Source organism: Notamacropus eugenii, chromosome 3, assembly GCF_028372415.1.
Source record: "Notamacropus eugenii isolate mMacEug1 chromosome 3, mMacEug1.pri_v2, whole genome shotgun sequence".
Lineage (NCBI taxonomy): Eukaryota > Metazoa > Chordata > Mammalia > Diprotodontia > Macropodidae > Notamacropus > Notamacropus eugenii.
Window position 1 is genome coordinate 208,699,001 of NC_092874.1, and position 23,856 is coordinate 208,722,856.

At 36.4% G+C, this 23,856-nt stretch overlaps 1 protein-coding gene across 4 annotated transcripts in view; it reads left to right on the top strand.

The window, feature by feature from the left end:
- The window catches only part of LOC140533870 (prostaglandin-E(2) 9-reductase-like), a 30,262-nt gene extending 11,664 nt beyond the window's left edge, over positions 1–18,598 (top strand). For 2 of the 4 annotated variants that reach the window (XM_072654206.1, XM_072654209.1), the window contains 7 exons: positions 202–318; positions 3,482–3,559; positions 4,324–4,446; positions 5,109–5,218; positions 7,352–7,517; positions 14,754–14,836; positions 17,674–18,598. In XM_072654206.1, the coding sequence (XP_072510307.1) occupies positions 202–318; positions 3,482–3,559; positions 4,324–4,446; positions 5,109–5,218; positions 7,352–7,517; positions 14,754–14,836; positions 17,674–17,716 (720 nt within the window). In that variant the 3' untranslated portion in view covers positions 17,717–18,598. The remainder of the gene's footprint in view (positions 1–201; positions 319–3,481; positions 3,560–4,323; positions 4,447–5,108; positions 5,219–7,351; positions 7,518–14,753; positions 14,837–17,673) is intronic. The other 2 variants (XM_072654208.1, XM_072654207.1) reach the window with 2 other exon arrangements.
- The last annotated feature ends 5,258 nt before the right edge of the window (positions 18,599–23,856 follow it).

A 23,856-nucleotide genomic window follows, 5' to 3' on the forward strand; every position in this document is an offset into this window, starting at 1 on the left:
CTCATTTTACAAAGAAACAGGCACAGAGAGATTAAGTAACAAGGATGATCTTCAACTCCTTTCACATTTTTTAGCCTGTAAATTGACCACTCTGGGAACTTTGTCTGCTGTCCTCGTATTGCCTCAATTTGTCCCACTTCTTTAAACTGCTTTGATGAAGAATACTCATTGTTACTTTGAATATTCCTTCAATCCCTTTAGCTTTGGAGCACATGCCACCGCCCAGAATTGGTCAGGCCTGCCCTGGAAGAGACCCTGAAGAACCTCCAGCTTGATTACCTTGACCTTTATATTATACATTTTCCTGTCTCTTTTAAAGTAAGTACTAGAACATCGTCTAGATACAAAGACATTCTGACCACATTTCTTCCTTTTCTGTCTTAGCAGATTTCATCCTTCCTTCTCTAAGGAGTGAAGGAATGTTTTGTTCTTATTTCTGCTTTATCTAGAGGACGACAGATTAATGTTTTGATGGGGAAAAAAAGTGTCGTTTTTACGGTTGGGTGTCATTCTCCTAATATTTAAAATAAATTCCTACAAGTTAATATTCCAAGGATATTCTGTTTTAACCTTAGGAGATGAGCCTGGGCATGTTTAGGAGAGGCATGTAGTCATCAAGGTCCAATGACTGTGAGTCAAAAACAGGAGAAAAACCTTAGAGATTTATTAGACTGCTAACGAATCTGCTCTTGCTGATAGCAAATTCATATTCTTTGATTTAGAATAGATTTGGTTTTATGACCTTTAGGCTGCTTAGAGTACAAAGCTAATTAACAACATTGTGTAGCAAGCTAGGATAGAAACAAAAGAGCATTTCACAGGATAGGTTGGGGATTGGTAAAAGGAGAAAAAGGGAGTATTTGGAATGCCAATGGTAAGATTTACCATCAGAATAAAAAAAAGATGCTCAAGAGCTGGTGATAAAGGGAAGAGAGCAAAACTCTTTGATAATTGTGAAAGTTATCCTTTTAGAAAAAAATTCAGTATCTTTTATTCAAAGACAAGAGGAAGCTACAACAGTGGGTTATGCCCATTACCAAGCTCCTACTCCCATTGCATGGGGGTGAGGGACTTTTTAATGTTGGACCACCAGAAGGTTTGGGATTTCTAACTTTTTAGTCCATCAAGATGTCACATAACATTTGTGTTGCTGTTTTTTTTTTCTCCACACCTGCTTCTGGGTAGGCTAAGGGTGATGGATTACCTAAGTTAAAAAGTTCTGAGCTATAGAAGTGCTTCTGCCTATGCGTTGTTTCTGCCAAGGTCAGCACAGATCTGGTGAGTTTCCCAGGTTGCTTAAGGAAGAGCAAAGCTATTGACATTAGAAACAGAGTAAGAATGTTTAATTCATTTATGATGTGATGTAGTGTTTTACATATAGGTCACATACATACTTGGAGCTTACATTTCCATAAGTTATGAGGTGTTGATCTAAATCTAATTTCATCCATACAACTATTCAATTTATCTACCAGTGTTTATTAGTGAGTACCTTTTCCAGTAATTGAGGTCTTCTTTTTGTTGAATAGTAGGGTATTAAATAAATCTGCATTAGTGTGTTGTACTTTTAATCTGCTACACTCTTAAATCTACTTTTTAATTCAATTTGTAATAATTTTCAAAATTCTTATTTTGGGTATTTGATTTACTCATCTCTGGATTTACTTTACTGAATGGGGCTTTGTTCCAGTGCTAACCAAGGGCACTTGCTCGGCTTTTGGGTGAAGTGGTGTGCTGTGTTTAGTCTTGGCCTGGGTTCCTTGGATTCTTGCACTGGTCTCCATCTCCTAGAGTTTGGTTGCCAATATTCTTCGATGTTCAGAGTGGAATTTTCAGGACCGTATTTGGCATCTCAGAACAGAGTGTCCAGATACCCTTGGATTTGATCTTGGCTGTTCTGACCTCAGAACCTCAGTAGCATGTCAGTAGCTCCTACACTGGTCCATCCCAGGTTTTCAAGGTCTGCACCCTAGGGTTTTCTCAGGTCAGTCCTCCATTCTTGCAGAATCTAGACACAGAACATTCATTGTAGGGTACAAATGTCACATCTCTCTGGGAAGCTTTGCTTGGGAGGAGGGAAAGGGTGTATTTTACTTGTCTCTGAGTTGCTGAATGACTTTTTGTGCAGTTCAAAAGTAGAAGATTTCACTTACTATAATTTCTCATAAATTTCTTGGTTATTATTCAATGTGACATGAAGTTCAGTTCTGCTTAAGTAGGTATGTGGGAGCTGGGCTGCCTGCCTTGACAGCTGGAGACTGTGTTCTTTAATAGTCTTTCAAATGCAAGGCACTGGAGCAGCTAGAGAACACCATGGATAGAACATCAGACCTGGAGTAAGGAAGATATGAGTACAAATCTGGCTTCAAATATTTTCTAGATGTATGACCCTAAGCCATTTAACTCAAATTGCCTTCAAAAAAATGCAAAACATGAAAGAAATTTGAAACATGCCAACCAGTCTAAGTATCCTTAAGAATTTAGGTGATGGTTTAGTTCTTACATGCTAGAAATAGGAACCCACCTTTGTCTATTGGTGAGTGAGAAGGAAAGAGAAACTGAATATACTTGTTTAAAAGAAATACCCTTTAGGAAGAGAGGGTTGTGGGATGAAAGGATACATAGACCATTCTATTATAAGTACTGGAAAAGGGAAGAATAAGAAAAAGATAAAATGGACAAGGAATTTGATTGGAATAAGAAGGGACAAGAGGGGAATGAGAGAGGGAAGAGGGATGAATGTGTTAGGGGAGGGGAGAATTTACTCAAGCAAAACAAGTTACAACTACCAAAGATTGATTAACCAGCAAATAAATTAAAAAAAATGAATCAAAGATTTAGCAGTTTGATATCAGGGCATGGGTAACAAAACAGGAGTTACTAAAACTCTCCAGTAATGAATTGTTTCCTTTTTGGAAACTAAGAGCCTAGGCCAGTATGTTGTAGGTGCTAAATAAATGTTTTTTGAGTGAGCAACTGATTGCATGTACATGACGACAATTGTATAAAATATTCCAGACTATTCAAGTTAAAGGACACATCTTTTCTTTTTAAAAATCAGCATACTACCAAGGTATAAAGTGGTACATTCTATCAATCAGAACCATGTAATTAAATCTGGTGGTTTTGCTTAATTGTTTCAGCAAATATAATTCTATATGGGATTTAATTCAATATTTGTCAGGAATCATTTTGTGTCACATATTGTCAAGAAAGTTTTAAATATATAATACATAGAGAGTGTTTGATTAGATGATTTGTAAGATTTTTTCCAGGTCTACATGTCTGGTCCTGCAGACTTTTATTACAATTGTTTGTGTTCTTGAATCCTACTAGCAGAAAGAAATATATTGCCATTTCATGTTTTATCTGTGGCATCTGGCACAGTGCTTTATGCAACATAAACAGTAGGTTGAACTGAATATGATCATTCACTTGTTTGACTGTCTAAGAAAGACCAATTTCCCTTCTGTTATTGCAGCCTGGAAAAGAGAATTTTCCAGTGGATGAAAATAACAAATGTATCAGCGACTCTGTAGATTTACGTGATACTTGGGAGGTAGGTGACTTGTGGAAGCAAAGGACAAAAAACATGCTATGACTCTGAGGTACAGTTAGCCTTCCCTAAAAGTGATTGTGATTGGAGGGGAAGATCCTCGGGTAGTTGAGAGAGACTAATTGGCATGCTAGAAAATAATAAAATGTAAAGATAAGAAAAAAAGTGTTAGAAGCTGGGGAGGAGGTTGTTTTTCTGGTGGTTGTTACTTTATTTGTTTCTTGGCAGGGTAGATGTCACCCATTTCAGAGAATAAAAACCCAATTTGATATTTCTAAGCATCTCGACATTGGCTACAATGACTTTAAATTTCATTTCCTGAAATAAGTCTTTAACTTCCACTTAATTTTTCATGCTTTGATTGAAAAGTTATATGGGAGTCAGTGTCATGTAGATTTAATTCTGTTAATATGTTTCTTTTAAAACTAGTAATATACCTGATGAAGAGCTGTCCTCGGAACCAGAATAATTAAAATGGTCAGAGGATCTGAACTTAAAACATGCTTTGGTGCTTACTACCTGGCATTTGGCAATAACTCCTCTAGAGGCTGATTTCTTTCACCAAAAAAAGAAAAAAATAAATAAGTTGGACTAAATTGTTTCTGAAGCCCCTTCCCAGTTTTAATTCTGTGACATTCCCTCTCCTTGGGTTTTTTTTGAAATCAGAGGAAAAGAAGTAAAAACACCAAGGCTAGCTGATGAATGGGGGTTTCTACTCCACATGTATTCCAAGATTCCATACTGGTTCACAATCCCTCTCTGCTCAGGCCATGGAGAAATGTAAGGATGCAGGTCTCGTGAAGTCCATTGGGGTGTCCAACTTCAACCGCAGGCAATTGGAGATGATCCTGAACAAAGCTGGGCTTAAATATAAGCCTGTCTGCAACCAGGTAAAACAATTCTTTTTCTAGTGTGGTTTCTTTCCTATCCTTCCTCTTCCTGACAAATGAATGGAGAAATCATAGCTCCTTGCAATTCTTATCTTCATCATGGTCCTACATCTCATTTATTTTTCTTGAAATGATTACCTCCTCCTCACATTTTCCTAATTTTTAATGAATACAATTTATTTCTTTGATCCTTTAAACTATAAAACTTTTCACAGAAGTTCAGTGCTTCATCCTATATAATCCACAAGGTTATCTGAGTGTATTTTTATTGCACAGTTTACTTTCTTTTCAAAACTTCTCAAATAATTAAAACCTGAAAGTGATATTTCCTCAAACACATTGGAGCAATTTTTATTTAAACCAAAGTACTTTTAGTACTTTTTTTCAGGCAGCAAAGTTTTAATCAATGGCAGTATCTGAATCTTATTTACTAATTGATTTCAAGCTTTCCCTTAACTCAAAAATACTTTTTCTGTCCCTTTCAGCACTAATGACTCTATGTGAAAAGGACCTGAAATAGACACATTCTCCTAGCATTCTGTGATTTTGGTGTAACTAGATAATTCTCAAGTCCTTTAATTATGAAAATGCCAGCTATTGTCCTTTCTGTCATCATACATCTTATTTTTATAAGCTAAAACTTTGCTTTTATTGTACTGCAGGTGGAATGCCATCCTTATCTGAACCAGAGCAAATTGTTGGAGTTCTGCAAGTCAAAGGACATCATATTGGTAGCATACAGTGCTTTAGGATCCCAAAGAGAGCCTAGAGTGTAAGAAATGGTCTGGAATGGATTCCTTAATCACTTAAAAAGTTGACTACCAAATTTTGTATACTCATAAATTATGCAACATTGAGTAGTCAAGCAGCGTTGAGTGTGGGGTTATAATTAACTGGATTTAACTTCCAAATCTAGCATTTTAGTAGTTGAATGATATTGAAGAATTAATTTAACCTCATTTCATCATATGTAAAGGAAAGATAATAACATTTTCTCTGCTCACTTAATGTTATTATTATGAGGTTCAAAGGAGATATTTATGGAAATACTTTGAAAAATATAAAAGGGTACCAAAAATTGTTTTATAAAGCTAGAAAAAATAAAATCAAAATTCATCTGGAAGAACAAAAGCTCCAGAATATCAAGGAGAGTAATGAATATAAATGCTAGAGAAGGTGACCTAGTCATGGGAGATCTTAAATTGTATTACAAAGCATGACTCATCAATACCATTTGGTACTAAGAAATAGAGGGGTAGATCAGTGGAGTAGGTTCGATACATAAGATACAGTAGTCTGTGATCATATGAATCTACTGTTTGATAAACACAGGACTCCAACTTCTGGGATAACAAGTCACTTTTTGACAAAAACTCTGGGGAAAACTGAAAAATAGTGTGGCAGAATCTGTGTGTAGACCAACCCCTGACACAATATACGAGAATAAAGTCCAAATGGGTCCATGATCTAGGTATTAAAAACTCTTCTTTTAAACAAGTTAATGGAGCAAGGAATATTATATCTGTCAGACTTATGGAGAAAGGAGGAATTTATGACCAAAGAAGAGATAGAGAACATTAGGAAGTGCAAAATGAATGCTTGATTACAGTAAATTCAAAAAGTATTTACACAAACAAATCCAATGGAACCAAGATAAGGAGGGAAGCAGAAAACTTGGAAAGAATTTTTGCAATTAGTATCTGTGATAGAGTCCTCATTTTAAAAATTAATAGAAATAAGAGTCAAACTTGTAAGAATTAATGTCATTCCCCATTGGATAAATGGTCAAAGGATATGAACAGGTAGATTTCATAGGATGAAATTAAAACTGCCTATAGTCGTATGAAAAAATGCTCTAAATCACTACTGATTAGAGATATATGCAAATCAAAACAACTCTGAGGTACCATATCACACCTGTCAGGTTGGTTAACATGACAACACAGGAAAATGACAAGTATTGGAGAAAAGGTGGGAGAGTTGGAACACTAATTCATTGTTGGTGGAGCTGTGAGCTGATCTAACCATTCTGGAGAGCAGTTCAGAACTAAGCCAAAATATATAAATATGCATGTGTGTTGGTCCAGGAATACTGCTTCCAAAGAGACTATAAAAATGGAAAAAGGACCCACATGTACAAAAATATCTATAGCAACTCTTTTTCTGGTGACCAAGAACTGGAATTCAAGGGGACGTCCATCAATTGGAGAATGACTGAACTAGTTATGGTGCATGAATGCAATGGAATACTATAGTCCTGTAAGAAATGATGAACAGGCAGACTTCAGAAAAAAACTTGAAAGATGTATATGCACTGTTGCTAAGTGAAGTGTGCAGTACCAGGAGAACATTATCCATAGTAATAGCGACAGTGTATGAGTACTGATTTTGATAGACTTAGACCTTCTCAGCAATGCCTAAAACATTTCCAATGGACTCCCGTTGCAAAAAGCCAGGAACAACTATGGAGTCAGAACCCAGAATGAAGGAGAATATTTTCTCTTTTGTTATTCTCTTATTTCATTTTTTTCATGGTTTCTCCCATTCATTATAATTCTTATATGCAATGTGACTAAGGTGAAATTGTGTTTAATAAGAATGTATATTTAGAGTTCTTTTAAGATTGCCAGCCATCTGGGAAGGGAGTAGAGAGGGAAAGTGAGAAAATCTAAAACTTAAGGAAGTGAATGTTGAAAACTGAAAACAAATAAATCAAAAAATTTGGAGAAAATGGTGTGGAATAGGGAGATGGAATATTGTGAGCAAAACAAAATACGAAGGTCAGTTTCAAGGAAAGAAAGAAAATTGTAAAATGCTAGAGCAACGTAAAGGATATTTACTATGTTACTATGTAAGTGATCATTTCCCTGACCACAGATCTCAAAATGTTTGTTTTTCCTTGCAGGGTAGATGAGAAGTCTCCCTTTCTCCTAGAAGACCCAGTCCTGGGAGCCATTGCCAAGAAACACAATCGAACCCCAGGCCAGGTTGCTCTCCGATACCAGATTCAACGAGGGGTAGTCGTCTTGGCAAAGAGCTTCAATGAAAAACGACTCAAAGAGAACTTTCAGGTAAAGAGGCATGGGCAGAGTTGGTTTAAGCAGTTGTACCAACACTGGTGTTGGTGAATGAAATATTGGAAAAAATTATGAAAAATGGAGAAGTCTGAAAGCTTGACTTTAGGGAGGTGATTCCTGAAGAGTCTGGAGGACTTCAGTGCTTCAATCTGGTGGAGGAAGGGTGACTTCACGCACATTCTCTGCTACTCCGAAAAGATCTCCAAGAAACTACTTGTTCACTTCAATTTTCTGAGGAGACAATGTGTGTGATATTTATGGAACACACACTTTGGAATAACTACTTTGCATTTATTCACATTATACCTTGCACATATGTAATGTAAAAGAGAATACAGACAAAGTAGTTAAATACATAGAGTTTCAGAGCCAGAACATTACCAACTAAGGGGATCAGGAAGTACTCAAATAGAAACTGGGACTTGAGTTATATCAAAGAAAGAAAGGGATTTTGTGAGGTAGAGGTGAAGAGACAGAGTGTATTTCAGGCATAGATAATGGCCAGTACAAAAGGAAGAAGACAAGAGATGCAGTGTTGTGTGTGAGGAATCAAGAGAAAGATAGCTGGGGTCAGATTGTGTAGGAGTTTATATTTTATCCTCAAGGCAATTAAGATTTATTTAATAAGAGAATGACACACTGAGATCCATACCTCTTCTTCCAGTGCCAGTCTCTTTTTCATCTCTTCAATTTGTTTTAGTTTTTTTGGTGGTTTTTAAAAAACTATTATGTTATCAAAATCAGCTTATGCCCACAACCTCTATGTGTGCTCCTGATAATTGCCCCAATAGTGACAGAGTTTTTAAAAATTGCAAATATCATCTTGCCATGTAGGGATGAAACCAGTTTAACCTTATTGAATCCCTTACATTTTTTGCTCTTATTTGTTTGTCTTTTTATGCTTCTCTTGAGTTTTGTATTTGAAAATCATATTTTCTGTTAAGCTCTCATCTTTTTATCAGGAATGTTTGGTAGCCCTCTATTCCATTAAATATCCACTTTACCCTTTGAGAATTATATATTCAGTTTTGCTAGATAGGTGATTGTTGGTTGTGATCCTACCTCCTTTGCCTACTGAAATATCAAATTACAAGTCCTCAAATCCTTTGATGTAGAAGCTGCTAAATCCTATATAATTCTGACTATGGCTCCACAATATTTCGGTTCTTTCTTTCTGGCTGGTTGAACTATCATTTCCTTGACCTGGGAATTCTGGAATGTGGTTATAATATTTCTAGGAGTTTCATTTGGGGATTTCTTTCAGGAGGTGACTGGTAGATTCTTTCAATTTCTCTTTTCACTTCTGGTTCTAGGATATCAGGACAGTTTTACTCAATAATTTCTTGAAATATAATGTTCATGCTCTGTTTTGAAATTGCAGTTTCAATTGTTTTCAATTCTCTGTCTTGAATCTATTTTCCAGGTCACATGTTTTTCCAATGATACATTTCATATTTTCTTCTATTTTTTCATTCTTTCGTTTGATAGACTACTGATGTTTCATGGAGTCATTGGCTTCTACTTGCCCAATTCTAATTTTTAAGCAATAATCCTCTTCAGTTAGCTTTTGTCCCTCCTTTTCCCTTTGACCATTTCTTTTGAAGGAGTTGCTTTCCTCAGTCAATTTTTGTACAACTTTTTCTCTTTTCTGTGCTTCCTCTACCAAGTAGTTGATGTTTTTCATAATTCTTTTGCATCACTCTCTATTATTTTTCAGTTTTTTCTTCTACCTTTCTTAGTTAGCTTTTAAAAATCTTTTAAAGTTCTTCCAGCAGTTCTTTTTGGACATGTAGGAGTTCTCTTTAGGCTTGAGACCAATTTCAGATTTTTTCTTTGAGTCTTTGTGTGTAGGTGTTTTAACATCATTGTCTTTTTCTGAGTTTGTATTTTCATCTTCCCTGTCACCATAGTAACTTTCTGTGGTCAGGTTATTTTTTTTGTTTGTTTTTTTGCTCATTTACTAGTATATTTAGTGACTCTTCTGAGATTTTTTGTGACTATATTGTTGGACTCTGTACCTAGGGTGGAGGGGACACTATCCCAAGCTTTTTATGCTAGGAGAGAGGGACCTCACCACTGGTCTGTTTTACTGGAGGTGTGAAGTCTCTGAACTGTTACCCAGGGGCTGTTCGTCCTGGCCTTGGACACTTGCACACTGACCTGTGCCTGGGCTCTGTGTCTTACTTCTGGATTGTCTGGCCTCTGTTTCCCCTTTACCTGTAAAATAAACCTTTCCTGCTAACTTTCTAAGTCATTTTATCCCGGAGAGTTTTTTTCACCTTACCATTTTATTTGTTCTGAACCTTTAAAATTCATTTGGGGTATTATTTTATTATTGTTTAGAGGTGAATTTGGGAGAGTTTCAATGAGTTCCTGCCTTACTCTGCCATCTTCTGTTTTAATTAGTAGTAAGGTTAAGAGATAAAATAATTCATCTTAAATGTTGTTGATTCTTTGCTAAATTATCTGTTTTTATGGAGTGCAATGAGGACCAGGGTTTTGAGGTTGTTATGTGATGAAGGAGGAGAACTGGGTAGAGGGCATAGAACCTTTTAGCTTGAATTTTAATAGAGGGCATGGTTTAGGAGGCATGGTAGTTATATGAGAGGGAGTCATGATGATTTTTTTAAAATACTCTATAAATTCTCACTTTGGGTAACAACCCTCACGAATAGAGGTATCATTTTCACACTCCTAACACCTTTAAAGCCAGAACAAAGGAGTTAAAGCAATAGCATTAGAGAAAAGAGAATAAATAAGTACAAGGATGCTTCAGGAATATTTACTTCTCACATTGTGTAAGTGTTGAGTAAGGCAGTGGGTTCCAACTTTTTTGTTCCCCAAATTGTGTCCAACAACAACTTACAATATGTTGTGAGCCACCAGGGTAATTTAATATCCTGTTCATAATACTGTTTTAGATGTATTTATTAAATGGTTAAAATAACAGTGATAAGTTTTACACAAAAACCTCCAAATGGCAATTTCCATTATGTAATTATAAAATGTAATTTTATTCTACCCATAATTATGAATACTCTAAATACAAAATAAACTCTAAGTATAATTGTGAATTCTGTGTGGGATATTAGCTAAGATTTTTTAAGATTTGTTCAAGTAAGACCTGATATCCTGCAATTATCTACAATACTTCTTATTAAATTTCTTTTACCGAATTTGTTGTGTATGAATAGCACATGAAATATGTTACAACTTGGAATATGTTTGAACTAACATAATCATATGTAAACTTAATTTTATTTGAACTGAGCTTTATAACACTTGACTCAACAAAAGGATAAACACAATCTTAAAGCTGTTTCCACATCAACTTTATTCTGTATTATAACTTAGAATAAGAATAAAGTGAAAATGTTTCCTCCCATAAATAGTGTGGCAAAAAATGGTAGAAGAATTTTACAATATATCTTGCTTGTAAGATTGAAGGTCATTTGCTTAGAAATGATCCCTTCCTATTCAACTCACCCTGTACACACACACACACTCTCTCTCTCTCTCTCTCTCTCTCTCTCTCTCTCTCTCTCTCTCTCTCTCTCTCTCTCTCTCCCTTTCTCTGTCTTTATGTGTGTGTGTATGTGCGTATGTGTGTGTATAATCCCACCCATTACCCAGATACTGAGAAAAATTTCAAGAGTTAAAAATATTATCTTTTCCTGTAGTAACTTTAGTAAGTCCCTTGGGATTTCTCTTTCCTGTTCACCTTTTCATGTATCTCTTGATTCTTGTTTTTGAAAGTCATATTTTCTCTTCAACTCTGGTCTTTTCATCAAGAATGCTTGAAAGTACTCTTTCATGGAATAACTAATTCTCCCTTGAAATATTATACTCAGTTTCACTGAGTAGGTGCTTCTTGATTTTAATCCTAGTTCCTTTGACTTCTGCAATATCATATTCCAAGCCTTTTGATCCCTTAACATAGAACCTGTGAGATCCTGTGTTATCTTGACTGTATTTCCACAGTACTCGAATTGTGCATTCTCGTTGCTTGCAATATTTTCTCCTTGACCTGGGAACTCTGGAATTTGGCTACAATGTTCCTAGGAATTTCTCTTTTCAGATCTCTTTCAGGAGGTGATTGGTAGATTCTTTCAATATTTATTTTGCCCTCTTTTTCTAGAATATCGGGGCAGTTTTCCATGATAATTTCATGAAAGATATGTCCAGGCTCTTTTGGCTTTCAGGTAGTCACATAATTTTTAAATTGTTTCTCCTGGATCTGCTTTCCAGATCAGTTGTTTCTCCAACGAGATATTTTCCATTAACTTCCATTTCTTCATGCTTTTGGTTTTGTTTTGTAATTTCTTGTTTTCTTATAAAGACATTAGCTTTCATTCCCATTTTTAAACAACTATTTTCTTCAGTGAGCGTTTGAAATTCTTTTTCCATTTGACTAATTCTGCTTTTTAAAGCATTCTTCTCATTGGTTTTTTGAACCTCTTTTGACAATTGAGTTAGCTTATTTTTGAAGGTGTTATTTTTTTCAGCATTGCCCCAGAGCCTTTAGGGTGAGGGCTTCACAAATGGACGCTGCTGCTGCCACTGCTGATGCCACCTCCTCCTTCACTACCTGGGGCCGGGATTAGGGGAGGAACCTGCTCCCTTCTCATCCAGCTGAAAAAGCCTTCTCACTGACCTTTGAAGCTGTTTTGATGTGTGTGTGTGGAAGGATCTGGGAATGTCCACTGCTGCTGGGAATTCTGCCGCCAATGCCTACTCTGGTCCTGCTCTTCCAAGTGCTGCATGGCCAAGGCTAGGCTGCACTCTGCTCTGAGTCCAGTGTGATAGACCTTTCTGGTCAGCCTTCCAGGTCACCCTGGGCTGGAAATCTCCTTCACTGTGTCGTTCAGTGGCTTCTCCTGCTCTAGAACTTGTTGAGTCATTCTTTTTTTTTTTCCTCCAAATTTATTAATTTATTTCTTTTCAGTTTTTAACAACCACTTCCATAAATTCCAAATTTTCTCCCTCTCACTCTCCCCTCCCTCCCCAAGATTGTTGAGTCATTCTTTACAGGTACTTCATGAACTGCGTGGGAAAAGCTAAAGTATGTGCATCTTTCTACTCCACCATTTTGTCTTTGTCCCTCCCACTTACATACATGCATATATATATATATATATATATATATATATATATATATATATATATATATATATATTCAAAGAGCACAGGGTGAGTTTAATAAGAAGGGATGATATCTAAGAAATAAGATTAAAGGGTGAAAGAGAGGAATATATTGGGAGGAGAAAGGGAGAAATGGAATGGGGCAAATTATCTCTCATAAAGGAGACAAGAAAAAGCTTTTTCAATGGATAGGAAAAGAGGGGAGGTGAAAGAGGGAAAAAGTGAAGCTTACTCTCAGCACATGTGGCTGAAGGAAGGAATAACATACACACTCAATTTGGTATGAAAACCTATCTTATACTACAGGAAAGCTGGGGAGAAGGGGATAAGTAAGGTGGGGGTCTGGTGGAAGGGAAAGCAAATGGGAATAGGGAGCAATTAGAAGTAAACACACTTGGGGAGGGATAAGGTCAAAAAAGAGAATAGAAGAAAGAGGAAGTAGTATAGGATGGAGGGAAATTTAGTTAGTCTTACACAACATGACTATTATGGAAGTCATTTGCAAAACTACACATACATAGCCTATATTGAAATGCATGCCTTCTCAGTGGGGAAGGGTGGGGAGGGAGGAAGGAAGAGAAGTTGGAACTCAAAGTTTTAGGAACAAATGTTGAGAAATGCTTTTGTATACAATTGGTAAATAAGAAATACAGGTGAAGGGATATAGAAATTTATCTTGCCCTACAGAACAAAAGAGAAGACAGGAATAAGGGAAGGAAGGGGTGTTAGAAAGGAGGGCAGATTGGAGGAAGGGGTAACCAGAATGCTCAGAGTTTTGGGGTGGGAGGAGGAGAGAGATGGGGAACTCAAAATTTTATGGAAATGATTCTTGAAAACTTAAAATAAAGAAAGAAATAATTGAAAGTGATTGGTTTATTTAAAATTTTTAGCCACCAACTAATTGACAAAATCAAATACCTAGCTATTATATAAAAGACTACCTTTTCTACTGACTAATAGCAAACACTATATTAAGTGATAAATACATGTGCATAAAGAGCAGTATTGTGCTTCATTTTAACAATGTTTACATTTACATTAACTTTTGTTGGGAGAGGATTTCTTTAGATATAGCTTCATTCTTTTCTCCCACTGGCAAACTGGCTACAGGCTCAAAGGAATTCTTCTGAAACACTGCCCAGTTTGGACAACAATTTTATCTGCAAATCTACTGACTTGAAGTATAGTATCACAAGTGGAGGACATATTTAAGGCATAAAATATCCTTAATACTGCAATGATAGGCAGTATAAGTTTTGTTTCTGCAGTACTTATGAGAGTCCTTGACAGTTTCAAGACAGTTTGTAAGGTATCATGTTTTTCAAACAGCTTGACATTTATTTGCACTGCAATATTTAGTTTTGCAAATATTCATAGCACCTTGATCATGTGATTATATTTGTGATGAGATAGAATTATATGATAGAAGAAGGCAAAGAAGGAGTTCTCTGATGTGTGTAGAATGCAAATGAGAGTATGCCCATGATCTGACCACCTAGTGAGAATCTATTTGCACTCACACTTTTCATTCCTGTGGCCATGGCTATTTGGAAACAATTTGATGAGACACTTGAAGGTTGAGAAACTTGAAAAACATGTTGCACTTAGTCAGAAGTGTTCAGTTTGCTGTAACAGCCACACAGACACAGAAATCTTTGTGTGCATGATGGTTTTGAATTTTTTCAGAAGCAAACTTATATTACTTTAAACATTCACATGCTTGTTGTCACAAGGGAAACCATAATTTCAAGAAATTTTTGGTTACAAAAAGCAGAATTAAAAGGGTTTTTTTAACATGAACCTGTTGGACCAATATCCTGAATCCTCAAGGGGTTCATGAATGGAAACTTCTAGATTAAGTTAGAAGGGCTACAAGTCTAAACGGAGGCATTAGGAAAGGGTGACTTCACCCACAGGAAGACTGGGGTTGTCAAGAGGGTTTCAATAGTTTTTAGTTACCTAATCTCGTGCAGTACCAGAACAAGAGTCTTAGTGGAGAGTGTGACAGATTCAGTTTAATTTGCCTATTCCATTCTAAGGTGATATAAGCAGATCCCACTTATTATAATGGCCTCTCTTCCTCTGCAGGCCTTAGATTTTCAGTTGACTCCAGAAGACATGAAAGTCATCGATGGCCTTAACAGAAACTTTCGCTATTTAAAATTTAGGGTGTAAGTATTTATTCTTAGCATCTTACTTTCTATCTTTGAGTTCTGTGACTGTATGGACATGGGGCAGCATTTTAGAGGAAGAAGTTCTTTTTCAAGTCCTACACAGAGAAGTTATAAATTTACCAAGCATAATGTTTTATAATAGTCATCAAATCTACTCTTCCTTTTATCTGAAGCATCACTCTGGATCTTTCCTATGCCCTTACTCTGGGCCAAGTCTAACAAAAACATTTTCAGTAATTGAGACTCCAGGGTAAAATTGCAATAAGGCATTTGCAGTTTCAGTCATTTGTCTACCCTCATCTGTGACTGTTCACTTCTCTATGTAGTTCTCCTGTCTCTGTTTTTATAGTATAAGAGAAAAAAATATATTTTCATAATGGATTTTGTTATGATTTTCATGCACAACAGGTCATTTTCTTCCACATTCAATACCCAATCTTCTGCCATACAACCAGAGCAGTACTTTATGTGGAAATGTAGGTTCTAATTGTGTCTCTGATGCCTACTAGCTATGAGACAATGAACATGTCCCTTATCCTCTCTGAATCTCAGTTTCTTAGAAAAACTAGACGAAAAGGCTTTGGAATAGATGATTTTTAAGGAGTCCAAATGAGGCCTGAGGGGTGCCCTAACTAGGTCCTGGATTCTGTGACGATGAGCACTAGAGCATCACTCTTTAATGTTACTGTGGAAGGGTATAGTTACAGGCATTCAAGAATAGATGAAGAAAACTGAGTGTGACTTCCTCCAAACCCATTTCCTATAAGATTTCTTGTACTCCTTTATCATTCCTCAGGAAGTGAGGTTCAGAGAAGCCTCACACTCCTTCCCATGACTGCATTTATTCTGATTAGGTGACTTCCCATGTTAACCTAGGGTTTTTGGGAATTTATATAAACATGGTCATTAAAGTAAGCATGGTATGTATCTTAGGATTCTCTGTCTTCTATCTTTGAAACCTCATATTTCATGTCTAAAATTGAACTCATTATCTTTCCTGCATACACTGCCCACACCCAAACTTCTCCTATTACCCTCAAGGACATTGCTATCTCCCTGCCCCAAGTCTTAGAGCCTAGGTGTCATCCTTGATTCCTCACGATCTCTCACACAACTCCTTCTCCTATTCAATCTTTTGTCAAGGCCTATTGATTTTACCTTTGCAACATCTTTTGCATATGCTGCCTTCTTTCCTCTCATACTACCACCTCTGTGGTGCAGGCCCTCTTCACCTCATACCTGAATCATATCAATAGGATTTTGGTTGAGTCAGTCTGCCTTAAATGTCTCCCCATTCGCAACCATTCTCTGTTAAGTCACCTAACAAAAGTCACCTAACAAACCCTCATGGCTTCCTATCATCTCCAGAGGGAAATAAGCAATTTTCTGTTTGGCATTTAAAGTTCTGCATAGCCTCCCTTCCCCCACCTTGCCACTTTTCTCACACTTTCCTCCTTGCCATGCACTCCTCAGTCTGGTGACACTGGTCTCCTTGCTTTTTTATGAACGAGGCATGCCATCTTACAACTCTGGGTGGTTTCTTTGACTCTCTTCCATTCTTGGAATACCCTCCCTCTCACCTCTGTGCCCTAGTTTCACGGCTTTCTTCAAGTGCCAAGTAGAATTCTACCTTCTCCAAGGAGCCTCTCCCAATCCCTCTGAATTCTAACGCCTTCCCTCTTTGGATTATTTTATGTGTATAGTTTGTTTTACACATTTGTTTCCTTGCAGTCTCACCCATTAGATTCTATGCTCTTCAAGGGCAGAGACTGTGCTTTGCATTTCTTTGTATCCCCATTGCTTAGCATAGTGCCTTACATATACTAAGTGTAGAAAATGCTTATTGACTGACTTGCTGCATAGTAGAATATTTACTATGCTATTGAATGCCTTGGAATATCTCCTCTTTCTGGTTCCGTAAAAACAATCCCAATTTAATGGAGTTTGTATTAGAGCCTGGTCAAAGACCACGACAATACTTTTCCTGCTCTAAATTCCCTACATGCTGTGGGAACAAAGGCTGCTTTGTTGATTGATGTAGATAAAGGTAAGCCATGGTGTATGGAGGCAGTGAGAGAAGTATCATGGGAAAGGCACTGAATTTCAACTTGATTCCTCTCCCTGCTGCTTCCCACCAGTTTGACTCAGAGGAGCTCACTTCCCCTCTCTCGGCTTCAGTTTCCTAAATCCATCCCTTCCAAATATCCCTTGTCATATGGTCCTTCTCAATAATAACTGTTGACATTTTTGTAATCTTTTATGATTTCAAAGTTCTTTGTACTCATAGTCTCAAGTAAGCCTTGTAATTATTCTGTTAAACAAGTAGTCTAAAATGTATTAGTCTCCCTTTTAAAGTAGAGGAAATTGAGCTTCTGAGTCAAGAACTGAGATCCAGAACTTGGATGCAACGTTTTTGATTCCACAGCCAGGGTCCATTATGTTTTATTGTTCAGGTTGTTCAGTCATTTCTGATACTTTGCAATCCTGTTTGAAGTTTTCTCAGCAAAGATACTGGAGTGATTTTTCATTTCCTTTGCCAGGTCCATTATACCACCCATTAATTAGTCTTGTATCTCAGAAATGTTTTTTGTTTAAGCAAATTTAACAAATCCTGTATGAACCCAAGGCAAGAGGGATCTATATCTGAGCCCTCATGCAGTGTTTTGATACATGGGCCAAAGAAAACAAAACACTACAAAGTTTCCATTTCTTAATCTGGTAACTGATACGTGTGAAGAGGATGGGTTTGGGGGAGGTAGGTTGTTGGAGTTGGTGTGTTGGAGAGATTTCTTTAATGCATAAATGACTTATACATGTATGTTTCTCCCTTTTAGATATCAGGAACATCCCAACTATCCTTTCAATGATGAATATTAATGAAGTTCTGATTCAGAAGATTTATGGCCCTGAGGCACTGCTGTTCTCTCAAAGGAATAGTTTACACTCAGTTAATTTTCATGGAAATTAAATTTAGTAGTTTGATTAGCCATGCACCATGGGTAAACCTACACCAAGGCATAGGTTAAAGATCGTTATTCTATTATGAGCTCTGCCGGTAACATAGACATAATGGTACACATTTATGTAGCATTTCAAAGTTCATCAAGCACTTTTCTTGCAGTAGTGCAAGTATTATCCACTTTTTCTGAAGGAAGGTAATCTTTACTCAGAGAAATTGTACTACAACTAGTATCTGATTCACAGTCTTCCTCTTTCCTCAAATCTTACCATTCATCATGTATGTTGATATCCAATCCAGCATTCTAACTGCTCAATTCTTTAACTTCCTCAACTCTCATGGATAAATTCTTTACTTCTCCATCTATATAGTAGTATTGATTAACTCTCCTAGTAATGGAAGTCTCCTTCAGTTCTTTGCAATTTCATCCCAGTTGCTGTCATATCCACCATGATTGCAGTAATTTCTGTAACTCTTCTGGAATGTACTTTGCCACTACTCTAGACTACAAAACAAAGACAATCACACACAAACATACACACACGCCACACACGTATACACACACATAAGCAATCATTTTTTGGTTTAAATCCATCCTAGAGGAGACATCAATCACTAGAAATTATTTTTTTTAAAAATCACAGTGTTTGACTACACACAAATAATCACTCAAAACCCAGAAGAACTCTATCTACTGTAAGCCTTGCAACTGACAATACCTATGTCTGAGGTAATCCCTAAGGCAAAAATAAAATCTTCAAATATGATATCTGTCTGTAATAAAGAAAATGTAACTTCAATACTTACTATTCCAGATGTGTTTCATGATCTTAATAATCAATGGCCAAGCAGTCTATCAAATAACAATCTATCAAATCAAAATAAGGAAATAAAAACCACTCTTAATAAAATAAACTTGTAAACCTAAAAAAAACATAATCAGTATCATGGTTTTTTTAACTTATCCCTTTGGTCTAATGCATTTATGAATCATATTACAATGAAAAATCATTTCATCATCTATCAATTTGGTATTTCATACAAAACCCATTCTAAAGAGCAGTATAGAGTACTCACACTCTTAGTTTTTGTTCACGTTGTTTGTAAGTACATCACCTTAGCGCCAAATGCCAATTGACCTTTTTTCTTAAAGTATGATCAAACTAAAGAGGGTAAAGCATTGTGATCATCTCACTTTAAGTGGGTCATAATATAATTTTGTTTTGATTTACAATCACAAATAATTTCGTTCAAAATCTTAGCTTTCCAAAGACCATTAGTGGCTGGCATCAGAATTTATATAGTGCACTGCTTTAAATTAGCTCACTTCTAAAGTGGTTGTTTCTCTTTCTCATCTCCTCAAAATATTTCAGCATTTTCCAAAATATTTAGACTATTTTTTGGAAATTTACAGTAAAGATGCTATATTTCAATTACAAATTTGCTCTTTAATTAGTTCATAATGCCATATGTTTCTTCAAAACAGGAAAATGATTTCCTTTCATTGCTAGTCTAACTTGATGACTTGAACCCCAATCTGACTAGGGTTGAAATAACAGAGAGAAAGTATCTTGAAGTGTTTTTTTTTTTCTTTTTCCTTTTTTAAAAAAATTCTTAAAGTCTTATCTTGAGCTAAAAGTCTGAAGTGGGAATAAATCTCTGGCCTTTGAGAAGAAAAATTTATCATCAGAAACTTTTTCAAATATGAAACTTGATTAAACTTCTTCACCCACCATTCTAAACTCCCTTTCTGAATTTTTTCCCCACTAGTCTTTGTGTTCCACTGCATTTCCCCCTTAGAATTATTCGATCTAGTAGTATATACAAATAACACCAGACATGACACAACACATTTCCCTGAGGATCACATAAGGTAAGAAAAAGTGGGTTCCTACTGCTGGAGTAAAAGTGTTTCATCCATAAACACCCAACTGTGGCCCACAGTTTATTTGACTTGTATACATTACAGCATCCCTCATTAAGCTGGGCTTATCCTTAGTGAATAGTTGTAGGACTGATATTAGGTGAACTGTTCATCACAGTCACTCAGTTAACTAAAGGAAAATTAGGATATGAGAAGGCACACCACAAATATCTGATAAAATATTGCCTCTAGATTCATCATGTAGTTCAACTGGTGCCTTCTCCCTTTGAGTCCTAGACCACAGTACCATACTCACCAGGATATCAGGGTGGCTACTACCAGACACAGGTATCCAGTTTATTTCTAATGGCCATAGGAGGGTGGAGGGAAAGACAGTGAGAGAAAAGGGGAGAGAGACAAAGATTGAGACAGTGGTGATGACCAAATTTAGCTCATGGCAGTGTTTCCCCCAGAGTCCTTCAATAATGAATCTTAAAGGACTCCTCATTTCCTAATAAGTCTGACTAAGCTAGTTGTAAACCTACTAGTTGTAAAGCTACTCCGAGACTATTCTGAGTCAGAGTGTCACACATTCCCCTACATTAGTGTAGTTCAAATAAAGGAGCAAACATTGCATTCCACTGGATCACTAAGTTTGCTCACCTGGATCTCACCATAGAGACTGATCTCATCTAAGTCAGTCCTGCCCTGTGGGTGTCTCAAACTGACTGTCAAAGATTCCACTTCTGATGTCAAAACGTTTTGGCAAAAAAAGAAACCAAAAGCTATAAAAAAAATTTGTAAGTTTATTAAGTCATCTGGAAAGGGGCAGAGGTGAAAAAAGATGTTCTGCTCCCCCAAATCTCTTTAGTTACACATACAGGATTCAAAAAAATGAACAATGAAACAATGAACTACAAAATTAAAATGCCTTATGACTTAATGGATTTCTACGTGAATTATATCAATTCATTCAAATATTATATTCAGTTGTGTGGGGAAAAAACAGGAAAACTAGGCCTCCTACCAAATTCCTTCTGTGTAAAATATGATCTTAATATCTAAAGGACAGTCAAATAAGATGACAGGGAGTGGGGAGATTATAAAACAAATGTTAGCAAGGAGATTACAGTAACATATCTCAAAGATTATACACTATGACCAAGTGGGATTCATGCAAGTTCTATTAGGCAAACTAAAAGCATAAGTGACCATATGATTGTTTCAGTAGATGCAAGAAAAGCTTTTTAGACGCTACAGAGTCGATTCTTGTTGAAGAGAAAAAAAACCACTAAAAAGCAGACTAATAAATGGATGTTTCCTTAAAATAAGTAATATCAACCTAAAACCAAGAGTCACCAAGAAGTGTAATGAGATTTTTCCGAGAAAGTTCATAAAAAGGAAGGATGCAAAGGGTGGATGTCCATTACTATTCAGTGTAGTGGTAGATATATTATTTATAACAGTAACATAAAAAGAAATTGAGGGAATAAGTACAAAGAAGCAAATAATCACTTTTTACAGATGATATGTTGGTTTGCTTAGGGAACACTAGACAGTGTACTAAAAATTAATTGAATCAATATCCTTGGAAAAGTTGCAATATAAACGGATCCTTATACAAATAAATAATTTCTATACCTCTCAGAAAAAAAGTCCAGCAGGAAGAGAATGAACGAGAAAGTCCATTTAATGTAACTATAGAGGGGTCAAATGATCATCAAGATGAAGGATGATCAACTAATAAATAAAAATTTATTGAGTACCTACTATATACCAAATATTGTGCTAAGTGCTGAGGACACAAAATGAGGCAGAAGACAGTCCCTGCCCTCAAGGAATTTACAATCTAATGAAACAGACACTGTTAAAGCAAATATATGCAAGGTAAGCTATATGCAGGGTAAACTGGAAATAACAAGGAGATGTCACTAGAGTGAGTGAGAGTGTCATGGGTGAAGATCCAGCAAAGGAGACTAAGAAGGACACCAGATGGGTAAAAAAAACAAGAAAAATGTCAGACAATCCCAGGGAGGGGAATGTATCCTGGAGGTCATTAATACCGTGAGAAGAAGTTTCAAGGAGAAAAGAATATATATATTTCAAGTCAAACCAACAAGCCTGTATTAAGCATTCATTTTGCACAGGGACTAGAAAGGCCAAAAAAAAAAAAAAGAAAAAAGTGTCTTTGCCTTTGTCTTTCTGCCTCTGTGTCTGTGTCTGTGTCTGACTGTCTTTCTCTCATTTACTGGCGTAGGAAGTTTGGGGATTCTACTTCATTCATGGCCCCTTTCCAACTGGCATTCTTTTATTCATTACATTTCTTATCCTCAGTACATTTCTTGGAACACAGTAGATGATTAATAAATTCTTATTGATTAATTGATATGAAATGTGGTAACCCTCAGAGAAATGCAGACTAGAGCTTACATCTAAAGAAGCAGGTCACTTCTGTGCCATGGGACTACTGGTGTCACTAGATGTTCAGAGCAAGAGAAAATCAACGGACTTCAGTCAAACTAACCTTGGAAATACGCAGTATACCTGTTGGGGTGATTAATAATTTATTTTAGGCAATTAAGGAAGGTTGATTCTGATAGAGGTTTAAAGACCAAAAAGACATTTTTAATCCACTAGCTAATTCTCTTAACTCTTTTACAAACTCATCTCATTATGTACCATTTTATATCCATAGATAAGGCTTTTTCCAAAGTCTTTCACTGTCTGTGGTTGAAGTTTGAGACCCTGATAGCTTTCACCAGTCCCCCATTCGGCATCTGTAGCCTACAAGAGTAGAGATATTCCACTGAGAATTTAGAAGATGCTGTGTTGTATTTGATAGAACAGTGATCTTAAACAACGAACAGTTTTACTGTATAATTCTAGGGTAGACAAACATAAACACTACACACATAAGTTAATATAGATCATTTGAAGCTGGAGAGATGAATTGTGGCTGTTGGGAGGGGTTGGAATATGACTCACTTACCCTAGATACTCTCCCTCCTCCTCTGCATCCTATGCCATTCAACTTGCTTTATTCAGGCTTCATGAAAGAGCTAACCTCATGAGGTTAATTATTTCATATGAGAATTATCCATTCACCCTGGACACTACAGAGCCAGTATAGTACAGCAAAAAGATTTTGGAATCAGAGAATGTGGATTCAAATCCTAGCTTGGCCAAAGCATTTTACTTCTCTGAGACTTACTTTCTTGGTCTTTAAAATATGGGGACTTGATTAGATGACCTCTAAGGTCCTTTCCAGCTCTAAATCCATGACTTTATAAACTTTCTTGTGTCCCACTCTGTCTACCTAGTTCCGCTTCCCCCAAAACAGACTTCTCAAATCCATGCTTTGCTGGGAAGGGATATAGTGGGAAGTTAATCCACTCCATTTTGGAATTCTGCTCTGAGATTACGTTGTCCTGACTGGTGAGGAAATGTAAAAATCACCTAACTGACTATATATTATTTACTAGATACCCTACTACATAACACTTACCATGCTTTCTATTGATAATATTTAATATCATTTCTTGGACTTTAATAATTCAAGCCAGAGCTTGAATTAATCACTCACAAATAGAGCCACAAACTAGCCTCTTTGTTCTCTGAAGTAAACTCAGAGAATACCTCCTCCTATGTCAACAAGGCCAGATGGGGCTGAATTAGTGTTCCTTATGAGACCCTTAACCCTAGACACTATCTTGAATAATGGGACTTCTTTTTGATCTTGTGGACATATACTATGTTACGTAATTTTAGTGATAAAGAAAATGCAGATGATCTGAGTTGTAATTTCAATGAGCACCTTGTCAACTCTCTTATTTTATGGTACTTACAACTTATCCAATTAAGAAATTCCTTTCTTGTGTTACAGTTAATCACTCATAGAGACCATAAATCTGAAGGACACAGACAACCTTGAATTATCCTAAACAGATTTATGCCTGATCATTCTTGTATTATTCAGTCAGAAACTTTTCTGGCTCCATGATCATGTAACCACTAGCTTTAAGGGAATATACAATATGCAGTTAGCCTGTTTGCCTTTTTTAACCAAACTTTCAAGTGAATGCTATCTATCTACCCTAGAGAGCTTTCCATGCCACGAAGTACATATCCCCTTCCCTGCCTGAGTCTTCTCCAGCTTTCTGCCTCTTGCTCTGGCAATAGTAATCAAATTAATAT